Source organism: Leuciscus leuciscus (assembly GCF_965113295.1).
Source record: "Leuciscus leuciscus genome assembly, chromosome: 8".
In the NCBI taxonomy this organism is placed as follows: Eukaryota; Metazoa; Chordata; class Actinopteri; order Cypriniformes; family Leuciscidae; genus Leuciscus; species Leuciscus leuciscus.
The window spans coordinates 2271437-2288930 of NC_138732.1; the positions used below are offsets into that span (position 1 = coordinate 2271437).

Genomic DNA, 17494 nt, shown 5'->3' on the forward strand with positions numbered 1-17494 from the left:
TAAATGCATCTTGATAAAAATTTTAGATATTTGGACTGGAAACAAGACAAAAATACTAAGTAAGAAAAGCATTTTTTGCAGTACACACACACACACACACACACACACACACACACACACACACACACACACTCACTCACACACTCACTCACACACTCACTCACACACTCACACTGGACGATGCGCTGCAGGTCTTTCCTCTGTCGGCACGCGAGCGTCTGGAGTTTCTCTGGAGAGACGGAACCGTGTGACAGATCCAGCATGAGCCGCGGGTCTGAAAGCGGATCAGAACAAACACATGTGACGGATGCTCAGAGTCTCTGTGTGTGTGTGTGTGTGTGTGTACCTCTGTTCTCCTGCATGATGTAATCCACAGGGTTGCTGATGGCAGACAGGGAACACGCCGGCATCACAAGCGTCACGCGAACCTCCTCGAGACGCGGGTCACACACATCCAGAGACTCCAGAGACACTGGAAGCAGCTTCACATCTGACAAACACACACCGTAGTTTCGGTTTCAGTTGCTCTTCAATTAATATTTGCTGTAGAGGAACTAACAATAACTTTGGCAATAAAAAAGTTTGTTTCCATTTCTTAGTGAGCGTCCCCAAATGACTTTTTTATATCAAGGTCAAACACACACACACACACACACACACACACACACACACACACACACACACACACAAAGAATTTTTCATATAGTACATTATAATTTTGTGATGTCTAAATTCACTTTTTCTATACTTTTGTTTTATATACAATATATACATATATGTATAATCTACACACACACACACACACACACACATATACAGCGGAGGAAATAAGTATTGAACATGTCATCATTTTTCTCAGTAAATAATATATTTCCAAAGGTGCTATTGACATGCAATTTTCACCAGATGTTGGTAACAACCCAAGTAAGCCATACATACAAAGAAACAAACAAAAATAAGTTCAGAAATTAAGTTATGTGTAATAATGTGAAATGACACAGGGAAAAAGTATTGAACACATGAAGAAAGGGAGGCGCAAAAAGGCATGGAAAGCCAAGACAACTGCTGAAAACTTACAGTAATTAAAAAGCAATCCAGCCCCCTGTCAGTGGAAATTAATAACAGCTGGTTCAGTCTCAAATGATGGCCTACAAAAAGGTCTCATTGCCAAGGTGTCACACAAGACACATCTCATGATGGGTAAAAGCAAAGAGCTGTCTCAAGACCTTCGCAACCTAATTGTTGCAAAACATAATGATGGCATTGGTTATAGGCGCCATTCTAAGCTTCTGAATGGTCCAGTGAGCACTTTTGGGGCCATAATACGGAAGTGGAAAGACAATAATTTCACCATAAATTTGCCTCGACCAGTGCTCCTCGCAAGATTTCTGATAGAGGAGTGAAAAGAATAATCAGAAGAGTTGTCCAAGAGCCAAGGATCACTTGTGGAGAGCTTCAAAAAGACCTGCAGATAGCAGGTACTGTTGTCTCAAAGAAAACAGTAAGTAATGCACTCCACCGCCATGGCCTGTACGCACGCTCACCACGCAAGACTCCATTACTGAAGAAAAAGCATGTTGAAGCTCATTTAAAGTTTGCTGCACAACATTTGGAAAAGCCAGTGAAATACTGGGAGAATATAGTGTGGTCACATGAGAGCAAAATTGAACTGTTTGGATGCCATAATACACACCATATTTGGAGGAGAAATGGCAGTGCACATTACCCTAAAAACACCATACAACTTGGTGTTGGCTCTTGGACAACTCTTCTGATTATTCTTTTCACTCCTCTATCAGAAATCTTGCGAGGAGCACTGGTCGAGGCAAATTTATGGTGAAATTATTGTCTTTCCACTTCTGTATTATGGCCCCAAAAGTGCTCACTGGACCATTCAGAAGCTTAGAATGGCGCCTATAACCAATGCCATTATTATGTTTTGCAACAATTAGGTTGCGAAGGTCTTGAGACAGCTCTTTGCTTTTACCCATCATGAGATGTGTCTTGTGTGACACCTTGGCAATGAGACCTTTTTGTAGGCCATCATTTGGGACTGAACCAGCTGTTATTAATGTCCACTGACAGGGGGCTGGATTGCTTTTTAATTACTGTAAGTTTTCAGCAGTTGTCTTGGCTTTCCATGCCTTTTTGCGCCTCCCTTTCTTCATGTGTTCAATACTTTTTCCCTGTGTCATTTCACATAATTACACATAACTTAATTTCTGAACTTATTTTTGTTTGTTTCTTTGTATGTATGGCTTACTTGGGTTGTTACCAACATCTGGTGAAAATTGCATGTCAATAGCACCTTTGGAAATATATTTACTGAGAAAAATGATGACGTGTTCAATACTAATAAATAAAATAAAATAAAATAATCTCTTACTCCTGCAGCCCATTTTGGCGAGTGTGTTCTGTAGTTCATCTGTCTGTGCCTGCGGTTCATCTCCCACACACACAATCACTGTGCTCTGCGCCGGAGAGATGTGTGTGTCAGCGTGTGTGTCAGTGTGTGTGTGTGCAGACACCGCAGACACGTGTGCAACGGTCCGAGCCGAGAAACACCCGGTCATGAGGACGTCTCCTCCTTCAGCCAGCAGGGGGCGCAGCGCCCAGGGGCCCACACAACACGACTTATCCTGCACACACACACACACACACACACACACACACACACACACACACACCGTCACACACACACACACACACACACCGTCACACACAACACTACTTATCCTGCACACACACACACACCGTCACACACAACATGACTTATCCTGCACACACACACACAACACGACTTATCCTGCACACACACACACACCGTCACACACAACACGACTTATCCTGCACACACACACACACCGTCACACACAACACGACTTGGCACTCGATTGAGTTTCCTGCGGGATCTTTCTGGTGGGTGCCCAAAAAGATCAGTAGCGGTTCAGTAAATAAAATAATTCAATACATACACTGCAAAAAATGCTTTTCTTACTCAGTATTTTTGTCTTGTTTCCAGTCCAAATATCAAACATTTCTTAAATCAAGATCCATTTACTAAAGTAGTAAAATGCCATAATGCCATCCTGGCTGTTTTCCGGGGGAATTAATCAAAATTAAGAAAGTTGTTGCTTAAAAAAAGCACAATTATCTGCCAATGGGGTCAGAAAAATATTGTTAATTCAAACAGAAACAAGATTATTTCTCTCACCCCGTTGGCAGATAATTTTGCTTGTTTTAAGCAAAAATTTCCCCAGAAAACAACACATAATATCTTATGGCATTTTACTACTTTAGTAAATGGATCTTGATTTAAGAAATGTTTGATATTTGGACTGGAAACAAGACAAAAATACTAAGTAAAAAAAGCATTTTATGCAGTGTACTATTTACAATAAGCAATTAACTCAAAAATAACTATTAAATAATAAACAAAACTTGAGAACTGGCTGACTAGAATCAGCTTGAATTATATCCAATATCTCTTCATAATATCTCATGAAATAAATGCGAATCCGTAATTCGTAATTAATCATAACTAACATTTATTTTTCTTGGAGGAACATTCATATGCTTTTGAATGTTGAATGTTTCCAAAACCTTTGGTTGAAAACTCATGACTTTGAGTGTTGTGAGTGTAAAAATAACAAATAGGGGGAATGAAACTAGACAGATGTCTAGGTTTGAAAACTTGTGATTAACAATGATTGCTTCTACCTAGCAACAGAAGGGTTTGCCTATGAAGAACCAATCAAATTCTAGGGAAATTATGTAATGAATGTCATTTTCATTATGTCATTTTCGCCATGCATTTCTTTTGCGGGTGGGATTCTCTGAGAATTGCTCGAGACATTTGAAGGACATTGTCTGAAGTCTGTTGGTTATTATTGCTGCGCATCAAGTTAGTTAGGGGAACAAGTTAGGGTTAGAAACTCAAAGCCAGTTGTCGACTGTAGACGCAGAGCTAGAGTATAAAGATTATTAAGTGTCGACTTGCTTGTGTGTCGATTGCAGACGCCCCAGGTAATTAGGTTCCATGTACATAGGAAAAATCTGCCACACTGTATATTTGAAACACGCGTTCTATATTTGTTTAGTGCAAGAGTGAAGTACATACATCTGCGAGCGCGTCCAGTTTAGTGCGAGAGTGAAGTAAATACGCCTGCGAGCGCGTCCAGTTTAGTGCGAGAGTGAAGTACATACGCCTGCGAGCGCGTCCAGTTTAGTGTGAGAGTGAAGTACATACATCTGCGAGCGCGTCCAGTTTAGTGTGAGAGTGAAGTACATACGCCTGCGAGCATGTCCAGTTTAGTGCGAGAGTGAAGTACATACGTCTGCGAGCGTGTCCAGTTTAGTGTGAGAGTGAAGTACATACGTCTGCGAGCGGGTCCAGTTTAGTGTGAGAGTGAAGTAAATACGCCTGCGAGCGCGTCCAGTTTAGTGCGAGAATGAAGTACATACGTCTGCGAGCGCGTCCAGTTTAGTGCGAGAGTGAAGTACGTCTGCGAGCGCGTCCAGTTTAGTGTGAGAGTGAAGTACATACGTCTGCGAGCGGGTCCAGTTTAGTGTGAGAGTGAAGTAAATACGCCTGCGAGCGCGTCCAGTTTAGTGCGAGAGTGAAGTACATACGCCTGCGAGCGCGTCCAGTTTAGTGCGAGAATGAAGTACATACGTCTGCGAGCGCGTCCAGTTTAGTGCGAGAGTGAAGTACATACGTCTGCGAGCGCGTCCAGTTTAGTGTGAGAGTGAAGTAAATACGCCTGCGAGCGCGTCCAGTTTAGTGTGAGAGTGAAGTACATACGTCTGCGAGCGCGTCCAGTTTAGTGCGAGAGTGAAGTAAATACGCCTGCGAGCGTGTCCAGTTTAGTGCGAGAGTGAAGTACATACGTCTGCGAGCGCGTCCAGTTTAGTGTGAGAGTGAAGTACGTCTGCGAGCGCGTCCAGTTTAGTGCGAGAGTGAAGTACATACGCCTGCGAGCGCGTCCAGTTTAGTGCGAGAGTGAAGTACATACGTCTGCGAGCGTGTCCAGTTTAGTGCGAGAGTGAAGTACATACGTCTGCACACGCGTCCAGTTTAGTGCGAGAGTGAAGTACATACGTCTGCGAGCGCGTCCAGTTTAGTGCGAGAGTGAAGTAAATACGCCTGCGAGCGTGTCCAGTTTAGTGCGAGAGTGAAGTACATACGTCTGCGCACGCGTCCAGTTTAGTGCGAGAGTGAAGTACATACGTCTGCGAGCGCGTCCAGTTTAGTGTGAGAGTGAAGTACGTCTGCGAGCGCGTCCAGTTTAGTGCGAGAGTGAAGTAAATACGCCTGCGAGCGTGTCCAGTTTAGTGCGAGAGTGAAGTACATACGTCTGCGCACGCGTCCAGTTTAGTGCGAGAGTGAAGTACATACGTCTGCGAGCGCGTCCAGTTTAGTGTGAGAGTGAAGTACGTCTGCGAGCGCGTCCAGTTTAGTGCGAGAGTGAAGTACATACGCCTGCGAGCGCGTCCAGTTTAGTGCGAGAGTGAAGTACATACGCCTGCGAGCGCGTCCAGTTTAGTGCGAGAGTGAAGTACATACGTCTGCGCACGCGTCCAGTTTAGTGCGAGAGTGAAGTACATACGTCTGCGAGCGCGTCCAGTTTAGTGCGAGAGTGAAGTAAATACGCCTGCGAGCGTGTCCAGTTTAGTACGAGAGTGAAGTACATACGTCTGCGCACGCGTCCAGTTTAGTGCGAGAGTGAAGTACATACGTCTGCGAGCGCGTCCAGTTTAGTGTGAGAGTGAAGTACGTCTGCGAGCGCGTCCAGTTTAGTGCGAGAGTGAAGTACATATGCCTGCGAGCGCGTCCAGTTTAGTCCAGTGAAGTACATACGCCTGCGAGCGCGTCCAGTTTAGTGTGAGAGTGAAGTAAATACGCCTGCGAGCGCGTCCAGTTTAGTGCGAGAGTGAAGTACATACGCCTGCGAGCGCGTCCAGTTTAGTGCGAGAGTGAAGTACATACGCCTGCGAGCGCGTCCAGTTTAGTGCGAGAGTGAAGTACATACGCCTGCGAGCGCGTCCAGTTTAGTGCGAGAGTGAAGTAAATATGCCTGCGAGCGTGTCCAGTTTAGTGCGAGAGTGAAGTACATACGCCTGCGAGCGCATCCAGTTTAGTGCGAGAGTGAAGTACATACGCCTGCGAGCGCGTCCAGTTTAGTGCGAGAGTGAAGTACATACGCCTGCGAGCACGTCCAGTTTAGTGCGAGAGTGAAGTAAATACGCCTGCGAGCGTGTCCAGTTTAGTGCGAGAGTGAAGTACATACGCCTGCGAGCGCGTCCAGTTTAGTGCGAGAGTGAAGTACATTCGCCTGCGAGCGCGTCCAGTTTAGTGCGAGAGTGAAGTAAATATGCCTGCGAGCGCGTCCAGTTTAGTGCGAGAGTGAAGTAAATACGCCTGCGAGCGTGTCCAGTTTAGTGCGAGAGTGTCCAGTTTAGTGCGAGAGTGAAGTACATACGCCTGCGAGCGCGTCCAGTTTAGTGCGAGAGTGAAGTACATTCGCCTGCGAGCGCGTCCAGTTTAGTGCGAGAGTGAAGTAAATATGCCTGCGAGCGCGTCCAGTTTAGTGCGAGAGTGAAGTAAATACGCCTGCGAGCGTGTCCAGTTTAGTGCGAGAGTGAAGTACATACGTCTGCGAGCGCATCCAGTTTAGTGTGAGAGTGAAGTAAATACGCCTGCGAGCGTGTCCAGTTTAGTGCGAGAGTGAAGTAAATACGTCTGCGAGCGCGTCCAGTTTAGTGCGAGAGTGAAGTAAATACGCCTGCGAGCGTGTCCAGTTTAGTGCGAGAGTGAAGTACATACGTCTGCGAGCGCATCCAGTTTAGTGTGAGAGTGAAGTACATACGCCTGCGAGCGCGTCCAGTTTAGTGCGAGAGTGAAGTAAATATGCCTGCGAGCGTGTCCAGTTTAGTGCGAGAGTGAAGTACATACGCCTGCGAGCGCGTCCAGTTTAGTGCGAGAGTGAAGTACATACGCCTGCGAGCGCGTCCAGTTTAGTGTGAGAGTGAAGTACGCCTGCGAGCGCGTCCAGTTTAGTGCGAGAGTGAAGTACATACGCCTGCGAGCGCGTCCAGTTTAGTGCGAGAGTGAAGTAAATATGACTGCGAGCGTGTCCAGTTTAGTGCGAGAGTGAAGTACATACGCCTGCGAGCGCGTCCAGTTTAGTGCGAGAGTGAAGTACATACGCCTGCGAGCGCGTCCAGTTTAGTGTGAGAGTGAAGTGAAGTACATACATCTGCAAGCGCGTCCAGAATATGACTGCGAGCGTGTCCAGTTTAGTGCGAGAGTGAAGTACATACGCCTGCGAGCGCGTCCAGTTTAGTGCGAGAGTGAAGTACATACGCCTGCGAGCGCGTCCAGTTTAGTGTGAGAGTGAAGTGAAGTACATACATCTGCAAGCGCGTCCAGTTTAGTGTGAGAGTGAAGTAAATATGCCTGCGAGCGTGTCCAGTTTAGTGCGAGAGTGAAGTACATACGCCTGCGAGCGCGTCCAGTTTAGTGCGAGAGTGAAGTACATACGCCTGCGAGCGCGTCCAGTTTAGTGCGAGAGTGAAGTAAATACGCCTGCGAGCGTGTCCAGTTTAGTACGAGAGTGAAGTACATACGTCTGCGCACGCGTCCAGTTTAGTGCGAGAGTGAAGTACATACGTCTGCGAGCGCGTCCAGTTTAGTGTGAGAGTGAAGTACGTCTGCGAGCGCGTCCAGTTTAGTGCGAGAGTGAAGTACATATGCCTGCGAGCGCGTCCAGTTTAGTCCAGTGAAGTACATACGCCTGCGAGCGCGTCCAGTTTAGTGTGAGAGTGAAGTACATACGCCTGCGAGCGCGTCCAGTTTAGTGCGAGAGTGAAGTAAATATGCCTGCGAGCGTGTCCAGTTTAGTGCGAGAGTGAAGTACATACGCCTGCGAGCGCGTCCAGTTTAGTGCGAGAGTGAAGTACATACGCCTGCGAGCGCGTCCAGTTTAGTGTGAGAGTGAAGTACGCCTGCGAGCGCGTCCAGTTTAGTGCGAGAGTGAAGTACATACGCCTGCGAGCGCGTCGTTTAGTGCGAGAGTGAAGTAAATATGACTGCGAGCGTGTCCAGTTTAGTGCGAGAGTGAAGTACATACGCCTGCGAGCGCGTCCAGTTTAGTGTGAGAGTGAAGTAAATACGCCTGCGAGCGCGTCCAGTTTAGTGCGAGAGTGAAGTAAATACGCCTGCGAGCGCGTCCAGTTTAGTGCGAGAGTGAAGTACATACGTCTGCGAGCGGGTCCAGTTTAGTGTGAGAGTGAAGTACATACGCCTGCGAGCGTGTCCAGTTTAGTGCGAGAGTGAAGTACATACGTCTGCGAGCGCGTCCAGTTTAGTGTGAGAGTGAAGTACATACGTCTGCGAGCGGGTCCAGTTTAGTGTGAGAGTGAAGTAAATACGCCTGCGAGCGCGTCCAGTTTAGTGCGAGAGTGAAGTAAATACGCCTGCGAGCGCGTCCAGTTTAGTGCGAGAGTGAAGTACATACGCCTGCGAGCGCGTCCAGTTTAGTGCGAGAATGAAGTACATACGTCTGCGAGCGCGTCCAGTTTAGTGCGAGAGTGAAGTACATACGTCTGCGAGCGCGTCCAGTTTAGTGTGAGAGTGAAGTAAATACGCCTGCGAGCGCGTCCAGTTTAGTGTGAGAGTGAAGTACATACGTCTGCGAGCGCGTCCAGTTTAGTGCGAGAGTGAAGTAAATACGCCTGCGAGCGTGTCCAGTTTAGTGCGAGAGTGAAGTACATACGTCTGCGAGCGCGTCCAGTTTAGTGTGAGAGTGAAGTACGTCTGCGAGCGCGTCCAGTTTAGTGCGAGAGTGAAGTACATACGCCTGCGAGCGCGTCCAGTTTAGTGCGAGAGTGAAGTACATACGTCTGCGAGCGTGTCCAGTTTAGTGCGAGAGTGAAGTACATACGTCTGCACACGCGTCCAGTTTAGTGCGAGAGTGAAGTACATACGTCTGCGAGCGCGTCCAGTTTAGTGCGAGAGTGAAGTAAATACGCCTGCGAGCGTGTCCAGTTTAGTGCGAGAGTGAAGTACATACGTCTGCGCACGCGTCCAGTTTAGTGCGAGAGTGAAGTACATACGTCTGCGAGCGCGTCCAGTTTAGTGTGAGCGTGAAGTACGTCTGCGAGCGCGTCCAGTTTAGTGCGAGAGTGAAGTAAATACGCCTGCGAGCGTGTCCAGTTTAGTGCGAGAGTGAAGTACATACGTCTGCGCACGCGTCCAGTTTAGTGCGAGAGTGAAGTACATACGTCTGCGAGCGCGTCCAGTTTAGTGTGAGAGTGAAGTACGTCTGCGAGCGCGTCCAGTTTAGTGCGAGAGTGAAGTACATACGCCTGCGAGCGCGTCCAGTTTAGTGCGAGAGTGAAGTACATACGCCTGCGAGCGCGTCCAGTTTAGTGCGAGAGTGAAGTACATACGCCTGCGAGCGCGTCCAGTTTAGTGCGAGAGTGAAGTACATACGCCTGCGAGCGCGTCCAGTTTAGTGCGAGAGTGAAGTACATACGTCTGCGAGCGTGTCCAGTTTAGTGCGAGAGTGAAGTACATACGTCTGCGCACGCGTCCAGTTTAGTGCGAGAGTGAAGTACATACGTCTGCGAGCGCGTCCAGTTTAGTGCGAGAGTGAAGTAAATACGCCTGCGAGCGTGTCCAGTTTAGTACGAGAGTGAAGTACATACGTCTGCGCACGCATCCAGTTTAGTGCGAGAGTGAAGTACATACGTCTGCGAGCGCGTCCAGTTTAGTGTGAGAGTGAAGTACGTCTGCGAGCGCGTCCAGTTTAGTGCGAGAGTGAAGTACATACGCCTGCAAGCGCGTCCAGTTTAGTGCGAGAGTGAAGTAAATACGCCTGCGAGCGTGTCCAGTTTAGTGCGAGAGTGAAGTACATACGTCTGCGCACGCGTCCAGTTTAGTGCGAGAGTGAAGTACATACGTCTGCGAGCGCGTCCAGTTTAGTGTGAGAGTGAAGTACGTCTGCGAGCGCGTCCAGTTTAGTGCGAGAGTGAAGTACATATGCCTGCGAGCGCGTCCAGTTTAGTGCGAGAGTGAAGTACATACGCCTGCGAGCGCGTCCAGTTTAGTGTGAGAGTGAAGTACATTCGCCTGCGAGCGCGTCCAGTTTAGTGCGAGAGTGAAGTAAATATGCCTGCGAGCGCGTCCAGTTTAGTGCGAGAGTGAAGTAAATACGCCTGCGAGCGTGTCCAGTTTAGTGCGAGAGTGAAGTACATATGTCTGCGAGCGCATCCAGTTTAGTGTGAGAGTGAAGTAAATACGCCTGCGAGCGTGTCCAGTTTAGTGCGAGAGTGAAGTAAATACGTCTGCGAGCGCGTCCAGTTTAGTGCGAGAGTGAAGTAAATACGCCTGCGAGCGTGTCCAGTTTAGTGCGAGAGTGAAGTACATACGTCTGCGAGCGCATCCAGTTTAGTGTGAGAGTGAAGTAAATACGCTTGCGAGCGCGTCCAGTTTAGTGCGAGAGTGAAGTACATACGCCTGTGAGCGCGTCCAGTTTAGTGCGAGAGTGAAGTAAATATGCCTGCGAGCGTGTCCAGTTTAGTGCGAGAGTGAAGTACATACGCCTGCGAGCGCGTCCAGTTTAGTGCGAGAGTGAAGTACATACGCCTGCGAGCGCGTCCAGTTTAGTGTGAGAGTGAAGTACGCCTGCGAGCGCGTCCAGTTTAGTGCGAGAGTGAAGTACATACGCCTGCGAGCGCGTCCAGTTTAGTGCGAGAGTGAAGTAAATATGCCTGCGAGCGTGTCCAGTTTAGTGCGAGAGTGAAGTACATACGCCTGCGAGCGCGTCCAGTTTAGTGCGAGAGTGAAGTAAATACGCCTGCGAGCGCGAGTTGAGAGAGTTGTGCTCGCGCATCACTTGGATGCGCTCTCGACATTTGTCATTAACATTACGCCACAGAAGCGGCCTCAAATAAACTATAAAAAAGGTGAAGATAATCGTGTCTGAAAGCTGCAATCATTTTTTTATTGGTTAAAATCATTGGAGAATATCTCGTTTTTTCCCGTGGTTGAGGCCTATGGGTCTTTCGCAACATTACACCGTGTCCTAACCAGATTTGCTGGTTAACAATGCGATAAGATTCCAGCGACAATTAATTTGTCTTTCCACACTAGACGCGACGTGACTGCGAGATGCGTCGAAATCAATCAGAACCCACAGCCAATCAGAACAGCGTGTGGGCGGAGTCAGGCAATCAGAACAGCGTGTGGGCGGAGTTAGCCAATCAGAACAGCGTGTGGGTGGAGTCTCGCGGCACCAGAGAGTAATCTTGACGGCACTCGCAAGAAAATGGATAAGTAGCTACATAATCAAATTCACAAATATTACACCATTTAAACATTATTAAAATACATAGGCTACTGAGTTCCTAAAACAATCTTTGTCAAAGAATACACTTGTTTGTTCACAGTTTGAACGTTCTTGTTTCCATTTGTTTAATTTGAAGATCTGAGGTGAATTATCCATTGTTGCTTTTACAGCTTCAAAGCTGGAGCACTAAATGATATTCAGAGTCACATTACACGCTTTTAACATTAAATAAAGCACATAAACAGTACCTGAGATTATCATCGCCACACTTTGTGTTTGTTGTTCCAGCGCGACGTCGCAGAAAAATAGAAACCGTTTCTAAAACAGAATCGTAGCGTGTCGCCGTCACGGCTGGATAGGACACTCTGATTAACATGGAAAATAACCTTTTATCGCGCGTCGCGTGTAGTTAGGACACGGTGTTACGAGGTCACTGATTCGCTGATGATGTATAATGGGATGGGACTCATCCGGGTATTTGAGGCGCTCGTTTCCTCTGTCTTGTATCACACACTGGGGCTGCCTTCCAGTCCAAAATTGTCATGCCCTTCACTCGCTAACTTCCCTCCGTCTCGTTCACTCGGATGTACGTCATTGCTTATGTTGCACGAGTGCCCACTACTGACGGAAACTGCGGCGGGCTGAACTGGAACAGCCCTTGATCACTTGAATAGAGTTTATTTATTATTTACTTTTTTTTTTTTCCTTTAAGAATTTGTTTAAAGGTGCTCTAAGTGATGCCGGGAGTGTTGACATTCGAATTGTTGTCAAACAAAATGGAGGCTAGCTAGACCCTCCCTCCTCCTCATCCCGTCTCCTCCCTCCTCCCCTCCCTTCCGGCATAAAGGAAAGTCAAAGTAATCACTAAAAACAAAGTTAAGTTTTACTGATACTTCATTCAATGTGTAATGTCACCAAGTTAGATAAATGCTTTTATATATTGCAGAACAGAATGCAGAAAAAGAGAAACATTGTCTTAAAATCGTTTCGCCACCTGAGGTTATACTATAACTATAGCTCCCATACAAGGACGCAATAATAGCAAGATAACGTTAGCTTCGCGTTTCCCAGTGAGCATAAACAACGGCGGCGGCGTAAACAAATTTAGTCAAAGTTGTCAATAGCCTATAAATGAACATTCAAATCCATAACAAACCGTGGGTGAAAACAATCATTCACACAAATTGTCGCCCTACTGTGAATTTGTTTGACCATTTACAATAGAGATTGATCGCTAGCTGCTAGAAACATATATGTTGTATTCACCAAAGTTAACGCTGACTGCATAGTTCTAGCTAATTACATCCTTGTGTTGGTTTGGCGAACATGAACGTCAGTTTAGAAAGAAAAATGGATTTACCTGTTCTGCAAAAACAGAGCAACTGAATGTCTGATTGGAAGCCCTTCTGCCGGCGGCGTTCTCGCCACCTTTCGAGGGTTTTTCCGATGTAAATTCGGGACTTTGCGCGTTCCTTATCCTTGTCCCTCTTCTTTGCAATTTGTTCATCGGAACGTCGTCTCTTTAGTCGTGTCAGTGTGTCGGCCATAATTCAAACTTCCCTCTTCATGCTTCTCTCTCCTCCACACCCCCTTCATGTGCACGTGCACTAACCTCCAAACCACACCCCTCAAATACTTCTTGTCGGTGATTGGCTGGAGCACTGTTTGTTGTGTTTCATGGTGCGGGTGAGCCCAGTTTGTTTTTGTTGCCGTTTGTCGAGCCTGTGGTGTCTACAGAGACCGCGTTTTTTTACAGTGTGTTCAGGGGACAGGCAGCTAGCGGATAGTGAGGAGATGTTTGCTGTATGTGACAAAAAATGTTTTGGCCTAAAAAACGCGTGACATCACTTAGAGCACCTTTAATGCAGCATCCAAATGTATATAGGTGTGTTTGGGTTGTTTTAAACAAAAAAATATATAATTAATATATCATAGAGTTGTCTGTTGTGCTGGTGATTAGACGAGGTATGTGGTGACGTCACAGTCGTACTGCATTGTGGGACATATAGGTGCCTGAAGTGTACATATGAAGTAGACTCGCTCCCTCGGTCAGAATCGAGGGAACGAGGGTCTGTCCATATAAACTTCCCTCGTCCACTTCACGAAGTGGAACGCACTTCAAAATGGTGGCAGAGATTCCTCCGAGGGGAAGTGCTTAGGGAAGTTCGCAAGTGCATGTCTAAAAGTGGACTGGAACGCAGTCCTGATCCTGATCACTAGGGCTGGGAGTCAATTCCAAAAATAATCAATTCCGAGGCGTTGGAATCAATTCAATCAAAGAGAATCGACTCTTTTTCAGTCCAACAGTGCTAATCATTAATTCGCCTCTCGCTTGCTAATAATGATTGGAGGTCTGATTAATTTCTGCAAACAGGTTCTTTTGCAGGTTCGTTATAATAAAACATGATTTGGTGATGAAACGGAAAGGTTTTGAGCACCGCTTGGACTACTTGAAGAGCTAATAGTTGCCTGACATGAGGTTCTTTATCTTAATTTGTATTTAAAATAAAATGCTACCTATTTTTATTACGTTTTCTTTCAACCAGCCAATGATAATGGCGAAATAAAACACGACTAGAGCCTATAATGAACGCAACTTCCCAAACAACAAGAATTCCACAAATGTCGATTCCACAAATGTCAGAATGGAACATCGCTACTGATCACCCTCTCTGGGTTTATTGTGCAATATAAATATGTAGATAATATGAAGTAATATGTCGATTATTTATCGGATAAATGTGTGTACCTGGAGCACGAGCCTGCAGTCGCTCAGTAATCTGGTGTTGGTCAGTTCCCTCTTCATGCTGTTGGGAAACACCAGCAGATCCTGACAGTGTGTGTCTCTACAGAAGCTCCGTCCTTCCAGCTGTCCCACAGATTTAACACACGAAAACTCTGATGTGCGTAACACTTCCCTGACCTCCTCAAAACTACACACACACACACACACACAGAGAGAGAGAGAGAGAGAGAGAGAGAGAGAGAGAGTGAGAGAGAGATGATGAAATTAAGTGTCAAATGTGAGCCAAGAGCAACAAGATGGAGTGGAGAAATCGGTGTGTGAGTGAGTGTGAGTGTGTGTGTATGTGTGTGTGACTGTGAGAGAGAGTGCGTGTTTGTGTGCTTGAGTGAGATAGTTTGTGTGTGTGATTGTGTGTTTGTAAGTGAGTTAGCGTGTGTGAGTGATTGTGTGTTTGTAAGTGAGTTAGCGTGTGTGTGTGTGTGTGTGAGGGTGTGTTTGTGAGTTAGTGTGTGTGTGTGTTTGTAAGTGAGTTAGTGTATGAGTATGTTTTTTAAGTGAGTTAGTGAGTGTGTGTGATTGTGTTTGTAAGTGAGTTAGTGTGTGTGTGTGCGAGTGTTTTTGTGAGTTAGTGTGTGTAAGTGTGTGTGTGTGTGTGTGTGTGTGTGTGTGTGAGTGAGTTAGTGTGTGTGTGTGTGTGTGTGTGTGTGTGTGTGTAAGTGTTTGTGAGTCAGTCAGTGAGTGTGTGTGTGTGTGTGTGTGTGTGTGTGTGTGTGTGTGTGTGTGTGTGTGTGTGTGTAAGCGTGTTTGTGAGTCAGTCAGTGAGTGTGTGTGTGTGTGAGTGAGTTAGTGTGTGAGTATGTTTTTTAAGTGAGATAGTTTGTGTGTGTGATTGTGTTTGTAAGTGAGTTAGTTTGTGTGTGTGTGTGTGTGTGTGTGTGTGTGTGTGCGAGTGTGTTTGTGAGTTAGTGTGTGTCTGTGTGTGCAAGTGTGTTTGTGACTCAGTGTGTGTGTGTGTGTGTGTGTGTGTGTGTGTGTGTGTGTGTGTGTGTGTGTGAGTTAGCGTGTGTCTGTGTGTGCAAGTGTGTTTGTGACTCAGTGTGTGTGTGTGTGTGTGTGTGTGTGTGTGTGTGTGTGTGTGTGTGTGTGTGTGTGTGACCTCCAGTGCTGGTGATTGGATCTGTCTGCAACTCAGTGAAATTTACAGCCTCTCTCTCACACACACACACACACACACACACACACACAATAAATAAGACTGGTCACCCCAGAATGGAGGTTAAACAGGGGAGAACCAGAATAATGCCACATCTGAACTATAAATCACCCTCACACAAACACATTCTCTTCTTCTACCTCATATACAATAAATAATTTCAGTGGAAAATCATACGGCAATACAAGAGAAGGAGAAGAAAACAAACCCCGGGGCAAAACACCATGTTCTCCCTCAGTATATTAGTCTTGTTTTCCGGTACAAATATCTCAGCATTCGCTGGAGAAGCAAAACGACTTCAAACAAGAACAAATATCTCCCAGTGGGGTCAAAAAAATAAACCTGATGCTCGTGATGGAAAAACAAGACAAAAATCCCTGCATTTAAAATGAAACAGACGTATTATTAACTGAAGATCTGAAGGGGCTTTCGCACCAGAGGAACCTTTTCATAGTTCCTAAACTATTGGCGGAAGTTCCCGGATTTTGGTGTGTGTGTGTTCGCACCGCAGGAACTAGGAACTCCTTTGGAGGAACTAATTTACTCATACTCCAGAGTCGGGTCTAATGGTGCGTTCAAGTCATCTCGTATAGATCGTATTTACGAGTTGAACGCACATAAACGCCACAACAATGTCTTGAATATGTCAGGATTTTCTTTAAGTCCCAGGGCCGGTTTCACAAAGCTATTTTAGAGCGGTCTATAGTGTTAGACGAGTCTATAATGTGCTCTACTACTAGTCTAATGAAAGTTAGATTGTTTCACAAAAATAAAGACTGACTTAATTAGACACCTTATCCCCAGGCTAACTCAGGTCTAAGACTCTGTTACCTTGGCAACCAGCAGTAACAATCAGTTACATTACAAACAGCCAAAAGAAAAGGGAAAATGGCTCATAATTTAAACATTTCTTCTTGTTACTTCATTCTCCGCAAAATTTCCCAAGTAAAATGTCCTTGTAACTGTTATACTCCTCCAACACATCTCTTCCGCTGGGGTAAACTGCACTGAGCGGCTGAATGTGCTTACTCGATCCGCCATGTTTTTTTGTTTTGAAAAGTGTCTTATTTTACCCAGAATGCATTGCAGTGTAGTCCTCCTTAAGATAGTCAGAGTCTTAAGTGCTTTGTGCAACGGTCTGATTTAGATGTCTATCTGAAGTCTGACTATCTACTATATCTAAGCCAGTCAAAGTCTATCTGTGTGAAACCGGCCCCAGGGCTTTACGAGTTGTGTGCGTGTCAGTGAGAAACATGGCGGAATACCACAGTACTTACAGGTATTTAGCCGTGATATTGTCAGGCTTTTCTATTCACAGCGCAGTGAACCGATTGCCTGCACAGAATATGATGGCATTATAAAATAACAATGTAATATGTAACGATAAAGTTTGCAGTGGCTTCATAAATGAACTAAAAACATAAAAAAGCAAAGCACACCTGATGCAAATCTTTGTTCTTCATTTTCTAGAACTAGAATTTAAGAACCTTGCTTTAAGAATCTTACTACGACGAAAGTGACTCGACATGCCATCGTAAACACGACTTCCCACCTCGTACGTACGAACTTCCCAGGAGGACTTGAACGCACTATAAACTAACGCACTACCGTAACGGTAGTGTTCGCTGATTGGCCGAACGCACGTGAAACACCAGCACCCGCCATTTTGGAAAAGGCTGTGTAAACACACAGATTATAGCCTTTATATTTACTCCACAAACTAACTCTACGAACATGGAAAACGTTGATGGATGAGCCTCATAATCTTTACGGCGAGGAGAAAATCCAACACAACTTTGAGGGAATCAAGAGAAACATGATTATGTGTTTCTGCTCAGCAACACTGGACATCAACCACACGCCATACGCTAATAACTCTTCATCACTGTCTACTTTCTATGAATGACAGTTCTATCTAATAACATATGAGACAGGAGTGTTAGATAGATCGTAAACTAATGAACATGGAGAATGCGAGCGCTGTGTGTTCAGTCGTTCTCAGCGCCGTCAAAATAAAAGTCCCAACAACAAGCGCGGCTCACGTCACTTCAGAGTTCCTACTGGCGGTGCGAACGCAACCAGGAAAACGTTCCTAAGGCCGTGTGTCCACCGTGTGTCCACCTAGCTATGGGCGCTTGAGAGCGTTTTGGCAGCGTTGCGTTTTTTTTCAGTTGAGACACT

The 17494-nt window shown here is 46.0% G+C and overlaps 1 protein-coding gene across 3 annotated transcripts in view; it reads right to left on the reverse strand.

Annotated features, from left to right (window-relative positions):
- The window catches only part of LOC309504002 (putative methyltransferase NSUN7), a 45573-nt gene that overhangs the window by 12486 nt on the left and 15593 nt on the right, over positions 1-17494 (reverse strand). For all 3 annotated transcript variants that reach the window (XM_082176952.1, XM_082176951.1, XM_082176950.1), the window contains exons 6-9: positions 14104-14287; positions 2387-2639; positions 347-490; positions 173-274 (exon numbers count right to left, since the gene is read on the reverse strand). In XM_082176952.1, coding sequence (XP_082033078.1) covers positions 173-274; positions 347-490; positions 2387-2639; positions 14104-14287 — 683 coding nt within the window. The remainder of the gene's footprint in view (positions 1-172; positions 275-346; positions 491-2386; positions 2640-14103; positions 14288-17494) is intronic.